Source organism: Sciurus carolinensis, chromosome 2 (genome assembly GCF_902686445.1).
Source record: "Sciurus carolinensis chromosome 2, mSciCar1.2, whole genome shotgun sequence".
Taxonomy (NCBI): domain Eukaryota; kingdom Metazoa; phylum Chordata; class Mammalia; order Rodentia; family Sciuridae; genus Sciurus; species Sciurus carolinensis.
Window position 1 is genome coordinate 138989922 of NC_062214.1, and position 12123 is coordinate 139002044.

A 12123-nucleotide genomic window follows, 5' to 3' on the forward strand; every position below is an offset into this window, starting at 1 on the left:
ACAATGCCTTTATTTTATTTATTTTATGCGGTGCTGAGGATTGATCCCTGTGCCTCACACATGGTAGGCAAGTGCTCTACCACTGAGCTCCAGCTCCAACCCACGTTCTTCTCTCTTGAACAGCTTCCAGCACCTGGAGTTTTGTGAAAAATCTTAGAAGATTGTATTTGCCACTATCCTGATGTCACTTTTGAGTTGCCTGAATATTTGGAGAGGGAGGATTGATAGAGAGTAGAAGGATAGCAACAGAATTTATTTATTTTTGGGGTGGTGGTGGGGATTGAACCCAGGGCCTTGGGCATGCTAGGCAAGCACTCTACCAACTGACTATAAGGATAGAACATAAATGCTTGAGGGCCTGTTAAGTGCCAAGTATTGAGCAAAGCACTTTCATTTACATTATTTCATTAAAATGGTTTTTATTTATCTTTTCACCCTTTAAAAAAATGTTGAAGCCAGGAGTGGTGGTGCACGTCTGTAATCCCAGTGGCTCAGGAGGCTGAGGCAGGAGGATTGCAGGTTCCAAGTCAGCTTCAGCAATTTAGTGAGACTCTGAACAACTTAGCGAAATCCTGTCTCCCAAAAAATAAAAATAAAAAAATAAAATAAAGAAGGGCTTAGTGGTTAAGTGCCCTTGGGTTCAATCACTGGTAACAACAGCAACAACAACAAAAAGAAAGGTGCAATATTACATAAGAAAATGAACACAACACAAAACAATAGTTTATCACAAAGAGAAAATCCAAATAGCCATCATCAAGGTTAAAAAGTTTAAAAAGTAGAATATTGCTAGCCCCCTAAGACTGTCCTCCATGCTGTTTATCCACTTACCATCACCTTTCCCTCTCTGAAGATGACTACAATCTGCTTTTTATGGTTATTACTATCTTGTGTTTATTTGTAACATATTATGCATCTCTAGCACTTTGCACTGGTCTGGGTTTGACCTTTGTATGATGGACTCATAGAATATATATCCTGCTATGTTTGGTCTCTTTATTCAACATTACATTTCTGAGAGATTCACCTTTGCTCTTCCCCAAAGTCATTTATTTCTTTGATGTGTGTTACTGCATTTTATAAATATACCACCATTAATTTGTGAATATTAGTTTTGATGGACATTTGGGTTGTTTCCAGTTTTTAGCTACTAAAACTGGAAACTATTTTTTATTTTTTATTAAACTACTATAAAAATATATGTATATGTATATTGAATATTGTATATTCAACTTTAATAGATAATGCCAATTATTGTGTCTTGGACCACATTAGAAATTCTGAATATGGCCAAATCTGCGATTATAATATGAAATCTGAACCTCATATCCTTGATCTGAAGATTCTCTTTACAAATCTTTCACAGTGGACAACTTGGACACATACTCCCTGAAATGTACCCTTCATTGACAGTGCAGACATTTCTTTTAAAACAGGAAGACGAACGGTCTGTCTTGAGGTCCAGCATTATTTGTGTAAACACAGAGTAAGAGTGCTAAGAAAGCAATTGGTTAAATTGGGCAAAACCAGCCAATCCAGGAGGCTTCAGTCCAGGGGGCTTTTTGGAACCAGCGCCTTCTCCACTGGCGGAGTGCGGGGAGTGAGGCGTCGGCTCTGAGTCCGAGGACCTGGAGCGGGTTCCACCTGGCGGAAAAGCGGGCGGAGGGCGAAGAGGGCGCTCACAGAGTAAAGGGGATTCTGTGTGGCCAGGGACGCGGGTGAGAGGCTGGAGCCCCGGAGAGGGAGCGCGCGGGGCTTGTTGCCTGGCGACGGAGCGCGTCCCTTCCGCAAGGAGTAGGTCGATCCTACCCGGCCCTTGCGCCCTACAAGGGGCAGTTGCCCATCCCGCCGGCCCCGATAGGGCGAATCTCTGACACTTGAATGAGAACACCGACGTCCTCGGAGCCAGGTGAGAGGAGACCTCGGATTGGGTCGCGGGTGTCTCTGGACTCCGTGGGAAGGAGTCGCTGTGTTATCTGAGTAGAGCAGTTACCTCTTCTGTTCCGCCGCTCTAATCCACTTTGGCAGGTTCGAGGTCCCGCAAAAATCAGGGCTAATCATAGGACCGGGGTTGGGAAGGGGTTTGGGGCTGGAACAGGGACTGAACTTCTTGGGTTATGGGACTGAAATTAAAGTCTAACTTTCATGGGAAAATGGGCACTGGTTGAAGAGGAGCTGGGAATGACAATCTGGATGGAAGAGAAAGGTAGATATCTATGGCAGACTAGGCTGTGGGGAAAGGAGAAAAAGACCAAGAGGAAGGCTGAGGGGTGGGCAAAAGGTCACAGTGCTGGGAATTTAATTTCCATTTCTCTGAACTTCTCTTCTGTGCCTTTACAGGGTATCTTGTTTGGGTGAACTTTAATATCACTACTAGGTGACCACTCCCACTGTGGCCGGTGTGGTGCGGGTGTGTCTAACTTCAGAATAGAGAAGTTCCTGAGTTTGTTTCCTGAGTTTGGTAGGACATTGCATGCTTAGTGCAAGGATAATTTGTCCTTGAAGGCCACAGACATTCAATGAATCTATTGTAGACTACTATTACAGGAGTTTAAAGAAAATCAATATTTTTAAACATGCAAATATACTTATTTAGCAAATTGCTCTTTTCCTAAAGTTTTATAGAACTATGATTTATATTCAATAAACTACAGAAATGTATATTTTGTACAGTGTATTGCTGTGCAATTTGTTTATTTTGACAGATATGTACGCCTTTGAAACAATTACTGCAATCAAGATAATGGAACCTTTTCCTTTCTCTGCCCCCTTTGCTATTCATTCATTCCTTCTCTTGCTCCCATCCCCAAGTCATCACCTATCTGCTGTGTGACACTATATAATAGTTTGCATTTTTAAAAGGAAGGAAATAGTATGTATTCTTTTGTGTCTGGCTTCCTTTACTCAGCTTAATGATTTGCCAGGAACTTTGCCTTGCTTACTGTAACTTACTGTAGTGTAATTTTGAAGTTGAATAGTATAAGTTCTCCAGATATTTCCTTTTAAGTATCACTTTGGTGATTTAAAACCATTTGCATTCATTTCTACACATATTTTATATATGTAGAAATATATATATTATACATATAGTTCTAAAAACAAAACAAACAAATCTGAAATTTTGGTTGAGATTGCATTGAATCTTTACATCTATTGGGAGATATGATACCAACATCATTAAAATAGACAGTATGTTTCCATTTATGAAGTTTTTAATTTCTATTAACAAGGTCCTGTAATTTTCATTGTAGAAATTTTGGACCTGTTTTTGTTAGATTAATTCATAAATATTTTATGTTTTGAGAGGTCACCAGTGTAAGTGGAATTAAAAACTGTTTTCTAATTGTTGCTAGTATATAAAAATACAATTGATTTTGTGCTTCAGCATTCATAACTATTAGTAGTTGTTTTATAGCTTTCTTAAGAAAATCATATCAAGGAAATAGGGAATTTTCTTGCAGTGGCTAGTTGAATAGTTATGGTAAGAGTGAGGCATTTTTGCCTTGTTTTCAGTTTTATGGGCAAACATAGATATGTTAGTTTTAAGGGTTTTTAAAAATTCCATTAATCATATTGCAATGGTTTCTTCATGATTCATAGTTTTAGCAGGGTTGTTTATTTTTATCATGAATGGGTGTTGAATTTTATCAGAAGCTTTTCCACTATCTATTGAAATGACCATATATTTTGTCTCCTACACTCTGTTAATATTGTAAATACTAATGATTTTGAAATTTGTATAATTAAATCTGTAATCTTAAATCAGTTTTTCAACTGTGACAAACACTATTAGGTCAGGATATATTATCCTCTTAAAAATTATAATTTTGAAATTGATTTTGTGGTACTGGGGATAGAACCCAGGAGCACTCAGCCACTGAGCTACATCCCCAGTCCTTTTTATTTTTTATTTTGAGACTGATTTTGAACTTGAAATACTTCTGCCCCAGCCTCCTGAGCTGCTGGATTACAGGTGGACGTGCACCACTGTGCCCTGCTTCATTAGATTCTTGAGGAGTCAGATTTCTCTCTGGTATAATGACTTTTAGCTTGAAGAATTTTCTTAAGCATTTCTTATAGTTTGCTTGGACTGGTGAACAATTCTCTTCATTTTCCTCAATCTGAATGTCTTTATTTTGCCCTCGTTTAAAAAAAAAATTTGTGTGACAGATATAAAATTCTGAGATGACAGTTTTTTTTTTTTTTTAAATGAGGTTACAAATCTTATTTCACTTTCTTCTAAGTGCTGTCCTGTGGTAAGTCTATGGTCATTTGAATTGTTTCCCTGTAAATAATGTATTGTTTCATTCTGTTTGCTTTCAAATTCTGTCTTTGGCTTTGGTTTTTTGTAGCTTACTTGGAGTTTTGTTTAAATTTATCCTGCTTGGAGTTGACTGAGCTTTTAGATTTATCAATGTATATCTGTGTCCAAATTTGGGATGTTCTCAGAAATTATTTTTCTCAAACTATTTTTTTTTCTATTCCATTCTCTTCCTGTCCTTTTGGAATATTGATTATCTTACAGGTTTAGGGAATTGATATTGTCTCTATAGGATTCTGAGGCCTTGTGCTATCTCTTTTTTTTTCCTTAAAACTTATTTTCCTCTTCCTTCTTATATTTGGTAATTATTGTTGATTTTCCTTCCAGTTCAGTCTTTTCTCTGACATCTCATTTTGCTTTTACTAAAACAATATATCTTTCAAGCAAAAACTTCTACATTTAATTTTATTTCTACACTAAGATTTTCTTAGTTATCTCTACTGTATTTTCCTTTTACTTCAATGAGCATAGTTATAATAGCTGCTTTAAAATCCTTGTTTAAGCTGGTCTTAGAGGTATATGCCCATAAACCCATCACTTGGGAGGTTGAAGCAGAAAGACTGCAAGTTTGAGACCAACCTGGGAAACAGTGAGACCTTTTCTCAAAATTAAAGGTATCGAGGTTCAAGCTTCAGGCCTTTGGTTCAATATCCAGTACCACACACTCACACACAAAAAATTCTGTCTAATAATCTCAATATCTCTGTCATTTCTGCATAAGGCACTGGTTGATTGTCATTAAGAATGTGCCAATCGGGCTGGGGAGATAGCTCAGTCGGAAAAATGTGCCAAGTACTTTTAGTTATATTGTGGACATTGTAAATGTTTTGTTGAGTATAGTAAGAATTCTGTTATATTGCCTCTGAAGAAAGTTGGTGTTTTTCATTTAGTAGCTTATTCACCAGACTGTACTCACTGTAAACTTGCTCTCACTCTCTGTGGTTGGTGATTCAGTTCACACCTTTGTGATGCTGCTTTGAGTTTGTCCCACATATACATGGTTCAAAGGTCAGTCTGAGACTTGTGTGGGGTTTAGACACAGAACTGGAGGATACCTTCTTTGGCATTGTCTTTTCTGGGATTTCTCTTGTGCTGGTTGTTGTCTGACCAGAATAATGAAAGGCATTCTGTTGACGCTTTTACCACCTGCACTATGCCATTTTGCAACTACACACAGTATTTAGAAGCCAAAGTTAACCTGAAAATTACCTCCGCCAGTGTTTTTATAAGTTTTGACTCCCACACAATCTTGCTGCTTTTGTTTACTCCTAGGAATTCTCAGAATTTTTTTTTTTAATATGTTGTTAAGAGTTTGTTGTTAATTGGTGAGGAATTGGTCTGTAAGATGCAGTCATGGAAGTCCAACAAATTGCTTTTGAAATTGAGAGCAGGCAGCATTTAATAAATCAAAGCATAAAGAAAATTTAAAAACACACCACCTTTCATTTTCCTAATTTGGCTGTTTGAGCAATTAGATGAAGGAAGGATAGAAAATGGTGAGAAGAAAAAGCAGGGAGAGATTTGTTATTCTACAACTGTTATGTGTATGTATGACGTACAGACAAGGGATGTGATCATACTCTAGGTTCTGGTAATAAAGATTTGAATAAGTTTTTATAATCACTAAAATTTCTTTGGACTTCTGAAGAGTTTAGAAAAAAAGCTTCTTTTAAGCTTAAAAACAGCCTTTTCTTTATTTTCTATATTCTTTTAAATGAGTACATATAAGTGGTAGTTACTATTATTGATACTATTATTATTGCTATTGATATTATTAGGGTTAGAGGCAGCAAAACAAATATGAAAAATTTAGAAAAACAGGAGAAATGACTGTTATTTCATTCTTTTTTTTTTTTTTGGGGGGGGGTTGGTGCTGGGGATAGAACCCAGGGCCTTGTGCTTGCAAGGCAAGCACTCTACCGACTGAGCTATCTCCCCAGCCCCCTGTTATTTCATTCTTTAGCAAAGTTATTAATGTTTGTATATTTCCTCTTAGACTTTTTCAGAAATTATTATTAGAGCACAAACAGATCTTGTTTTTATACTGATATTTAAAAAGCAAATATTGTTTTCAGAATATTTTAATTTTCCTTGTAATACTAAAGATTTTACAAGATGAGACAGACTGTCTTTGGATTTGGAAGTTTCTTTTGGAACTTTAGTGACATGCTTTGAAAGTTAGCATAGACATTAAAATTCAGGAAATAAATTGAGATATTTGACTATGGAACTAAGAGGACCCAAATTCTGTTCTTAATGAGTTACCACTCCCCTGAGGTACCTTGACTGTATATAAGAAGAGGACAAGATCAGGTAAATCATGTCACCAGCTGGGGCTTGGGCCCCATTCCCAATTCTACACTTTGATGAGTTAAACCTAACACAACAGGAATTGTTTTCCTGTAACCAGTTGGGTAAGTGTAGCTTGAACCAGGTCATCCAGTGTCTGCTCTATGTATTTCTATTTTAGTCAGCTTCTAGGGAAGAGTTTGAATTTGCTGTTCCAATAGGAGAAGCAGCCACAACTACAAGAACCCAACAGCAACCTGCACCCAAGTCTGCTGGGGCCATTAGCCATTATTTTGGTCAGGGAACTTCTTCCTGATGCCTGACCTGGCCTTCTGAAAGAGGAAAAAAGGCTGTCTCAGACCTTCTGACTACCTCACCACTTGACCTTGAACCTCCCAGTAGAAGAGGAAGAAAAAGGGATAGAATTTCAAATTTAAAAAGAAGAGGAGAGGGAAATTATTGCTTGAGTTTCTTTCTGTTCTATTTTGAAGTACAGGATAAACTTAATTACTTTGGATTTTCAACAACAGATTTGGATCTCCTGTAGAGTAATCTTTCCTCTTACATTATTTTCCCTGAGTACCTCCAAACCAAAACTAATCTCTGTAAAATGCTCCCAAGAAAATGAGAGTATACTAGTTTCCCATGAGATTTTATGCTTAAAAATCATATTACTCACCTTGAATGCACAATAGAAGTTCCTTTCAAGCTTATAAGTTCTATTTCTTATTGATTGGTTTTTACATATAAAGAACAAGTTTCCTATAAGGAACTCATGGGAATGTGCTGAGATGTGTTAAACAATAGACACTTGTTAAATTTCAATAGCAAATTAAGGGCCTGGGAGAAGTTGGGAAGGGCATCCAAAACAGGAACTAAGAAATAAAAGGGGAAGTGCAATTGGGAAAGTCAAGTCAGACTCTCATCAGGTATTGAAGTACTTCTGAGCTGTGCTCTGTTTCATTTAATTTCAGCCTCTTGCAAGAAGAAATGCAGATGGTGTCTGCATGAACATACTGCCACCTGTGTAAACAATAACAGCCAAAATTCTATGAGGAAGATTACATAGCATTTTTTAAATAAGGAAACTTCCTTATAGCCTTTAGGACTAATTTCTAATGTTCATATCCTATGGCCTGGACAACAGGCAATGCATTATTTTTTTTTCACTATTTAATATGATTCCACAGTATAACAGAATTGAATTGTTCAAGGTCCAGTCAGTGGTGGAGCTGGGTAAAGAAAGAAAGCCTACTGATTCCTAGATGGGAACTTTATCTGTAACATGGTCTTCAGTTTGAGAATTAGCAGCTCATATTTTAGAAATTTAAAGCAGTATGACTATTTGGAGGATAAATAAGACATTTTCTTCATATTACCCAAACCACATAATAAATAATTTCCACTGAAAAGCTAAACCTTTTCATGAATTGATCTGAATCCAACCACAAAATGTGGATAAGTAGCAAGCAAAGAAATGGATAGTAAAAATATTTGCCACATGTAAGTTTTACATCTACCTGGGTTTATTCTGGCACCTGATACAAAACAAGGTGGTTTGCTTCCTATATAGTCAACCAATTACCTCTGCAAAACCTATTGAACAGTTCATTTATCACCAATTGAATGCTGCCTTCATAATGTAACTCATATTATTTTAACTCTTTTTCTCTCAGTCTATTGATTCTAGCAGTTGTATTCTGGTTCTAATTCTTATATCTGAATAAATTTTAATCATCTGTTGCTCCCTAATTGAGGGACAAGTATTCTCTCATTTCCTTTCTTAGATCTTTGACTAGTTTGTCATGTTTATTATTTCAAATAAATTCAAAATTACTTTTCAAATTCCAAAATATGATTTTTAGATTTTCAAATTGGCATTAAAACAATACAGTATTTTGGGAATGCCTGATATAATTAATTTATTTGGTCTTTCCACCAAGGAACATTTAGTTGAGTCTATTTAGTTGAGTCTTTCATGTACTTTGATAAAAATTTTAATTCAATTTTAGAAATTATTCATGTAGTTTTAGTATATTTCTTCTTAAGTTTATACCTAGATACTTGGCTGTTTGCTCTTTTAAGAAATTATAAGTGAAATTTTAACCATATTTTTAATTGGATCATTTGGTATTAGGGAAGCTATTAATTTTTATATAATTAAAAAATTCAAATCCCTTACAGTTCTCAATTAGAGTTCAAAAAATGATGATGATATTCTGAAGGTGTTTCTGCTTTATTTTTGTTTTTCAGAGAACTTTGGTCTTGGGTTTTCTGGAAAAAAAAGTTACTGTTCTGATTCATTGATTTCTATTTCTATTTTCACTGTTTTACTCCTGTTCCTTGAAACACTTTTCTTCTTGGCTTCTGGGGATTCTATTTTCCTCATTTTCCTAATTCTCTGATCTTACCCCTTCTACCTTGCACAGGTAATTGAGCCACAGAATCTGTCATTGGCTCCTCTCTTTATAGTTCCTGTTAGCCTGACTTTCAAGATCTCAGAATCCACTTATGATTCTAGATATCTAGCTTTGTTGAATACTTTTTTTTTTTAAATAGTAAAGGCTAGGAAAGGCTCAGGATATAGAGGCTGTGAGTGTCCTTCTTGCTTTTATTCTCTCATTTACTCAATATTAATATTCCCCAAGCACCAGGTCCCATCAAGTCACTTTTCTCCTAAAATTTTTGAGTGGTTCTCAGTAGCTCACAGATAAAGTGACAAATATTTGGCATCAAAGGCTTATAATCTGGCTGTAGTCAGTCTTGAGCCTGACCACCTCCCTTCCTATACTCTGGTATAGTACAGGTAGCACACATTGAGGGAAGTGGGTTGGGTAAGGGAGGGAGGCACCTGGGACCTGCTAGAGAAGAACCTGGGAACAACTGTCAGCCACAAGAGCAGGAATTTTTGGCCCTTGTATTGTCAGAACCTCCACAACTCGCCCCCCCACACCAATTCCCGAAACTGCAAATCTAGATTTTTATGTAAAAATCTCCCAATTTAAAATTATTGACTATGAATTAATATTAAAAAAAATCTGAACAATTGGAAGCCATATTTATGAACTGGATCTAGTCCACAAGCAGTTGGTGAGCTCTATCTCTGTGAGCAGTGCTACTTTAGATTTTCTGTGCCTAGCACAGTCTTCATTCCCTGCAAGTAGGACTCCAACATTATAGTCCAAAGAAGTGTTAAAATAGATCCAGTAGGGGCTTGGGAAACTCCCATTGAAAAACATTACTGCTTTAGAGGGTTTTCATGATTCAAGAGGTCAGTAGATGGTCGTAAAATTATTGACTCATTTTAGCCACTTTTGCCTTAGAAAGCACAGCAAGGCTCTATCATGAGAGCTTTACTGAACTGAAATTTTATATATTAACAGAAATTTGTTGAATGATACATAATTTGTGTGTGTATGTGTGTGTGTGTGTCTGTGTGTTATTTTACAGGTCAAGTTTGTCAAGATGTCCACCTTCCAAAAGCACTTTGGACTGAAATCCAGAGAAGAATCCTACCTGTTTAAAGAGCTGGAGAAAGTTCGCCAGGAGACTAAAAAGAACTTTCTCCAATTCAAGCAGAAGTTGGCTTCCAACCTGACTTTAGATGAAGGCCCAGTCCACTACCCGCGCCCGGCCCGCCCTAGGGAGAGGAGGTGCGGTTCCTTCACGCGTCGTCGCAGAACGTCCGCTAAAGTCCCGGCGACAGCCGCAGGGGTCTTCCTGCAGGCGGCGCTCCAAGGCATTGTGCGCCCCCCAGGCCCCAGCGGGGCCATCGCTCCGTGGACCAGGCCGTTTCGTCCCCAGGAGTTTTACTTGCGGAGCTCCGCGTTCCTACGGCACAGGATCCAGAAGATACCGCCGATCATCGCCCCGGATGTTGGCACGTCCAAACCTGTGGTCCTGCGGCCGCCGCCCACGTCACCGGTGAAGCCAAGAGCGCGCCCGAGTGCCTGGAGCCCGCGGCCCTCCGTGTACAGGCGGGTCCTCGACCTGGCCAGCCAGCGAGAAGCGATCCAGGAGATAGTTACGCTCCCAGAGGCCCACAGGGCCAAAGACAGGAAGACCAGCAGCTCCATCTCCAGTGAGGACAGCGACTGGGAGGCGGGCTGGTGGCGGAGGAGAGTGAGGATTCGCACTCACTACGTGCGCCAGGGCTCAGACGCCGGGGCGACGGATGCAGGCGGGTCCATTTCCAAAGCAGTGTGGGAGAGTGGCGTGTTCAGGGACTTGCAGGAGGTCGCCCAGTCCGAGCTGCTGCCCACCAGAGTGATCCCCACAACCATCGAGGAGGTTATCGCCTCTCTGCAGTCTGAGGCCCAGCTGGCCTCGGACCAGATCATCAGAGAGCTCATACAGAGCATCCTGGGCCAGAACTACGACATTAAAGTGGAAGTAGGTGACCTGAACGATGGTTATGTTTCTTCTGGGTGAAACAACTTTTAGTAGAGAGAGAGATATGTAGAGATCCCTTTTTATATATAGATCTTTATATGTATCTGTTCCATATGTTCTATATAAAATGTAGACGCATACTTTAAGATATATTATTTCGTTACATATACTATTTCAGCATATGATGTGTTCTAACTCAAAACACTGTAGACTTATTGATCTTCTTTGTATTTCATTTGAGTTTTCCTTCAAGGGAGTGTATCTTCTTTTTGAAGTGAAGGAATTTGGGAGGTTAGTCCAAAAGGTGATCCAAAAACTATATTAGCTGAAGACCAGAAAAATGTATCACAAGTCACCTTCACTTTCAAGAACTGATTATTTCGTAAATGAAATAACAGGTATTTTATTTGAAAAGCTTGCTCTTTTTGTTTAGCCTTATCAGTAGTGAAATGCAGTAAAAGTGAGTTTTTATACTAAGATCAGTGTGCTACAGTTTAGAAATTTAACTCATAAGAATTATGTATTTTCAGTGAAAACCGTTCTCTTGAAGCACTTAAAAATGTATTTTCTAGGTTTCTTCAATTACGAAGACTTAGATGTGCTTCTTGTGTGCAAAGTATTATCCGACACCCTTTATGTGCATTTTTTTTCTTAAAAACTGCATCAGGTAGATAGATAGCAGTAAAAGTCCGATTTTATTTAAGAGGACTTCTAGCTTTGGAAAGGCTGAAGAATTGGTACGATAGAATAGCACGATAGAGCTTGAATTCCACCGGGTTGTCTCCCCCTAGAGACTAGATTGGAATCCTGTTCAGGAAGGTCCATTTGTCAACTGTCTCCCCCCCTCCCCCCCCCAGGAAGCAAAGTTAAATAGGGTCATATTTAAATTTAAGATATTTTGTTGATTATATAGATTTTGTTCTGGTGGGGGCATTCGAAGCAAATAATAATAAGGGAACTTGAGCTCCCACTAAAAGGAGGTGGGGATAAGGAAAGAGAGAGACTGAGACTTTGAGAATGACAAAGGGACTGATAGTAAGAGGGAAGAAAATTCTGCTGATTTTGGATGCAGATTCAAATCTCTTGTTGTACACAGAATACTGCCACCAGATTATGTCTTT

At 38.2% G+C, this 12123-nt stretch overlaps 1 protein-coding gene across 1 annotated transcript; it reads left to right on the forward strand.

Annotated features, from left to right (window-relative positions):
- Window positions 1-1798: 1798 nt before the first annotated feature.
- LOC124976576 (uncharacterized) lies at window positions 1799-11041 on the forward strand. Its single transcript, XM_047539384.1, has 2 exons — window positions 1799-1909; window positions 10061-11041. The coding sequence occupies exon 2, from the start codon at window positions 10076-10078 to the stop codon at window positions 11039-11041; it is 966 nt and encodes a 321-aa protein (XP_047395340.1). The 5' UTR covers window positions 1799-1909; window positions 10061-10075.
- Window positions 11042-12123: the final 1082 nt, after the last annotated feature.

Excerpts from the sequence above, each read along its gene's own strand:
- LOC124976576 (XM_047539384.1), top strand. The coding sequence starts at position 10,076 with ATGTCCACCTTCCAAAAGCACTTTGGACTGAAATCCAGAGAAGAATCC.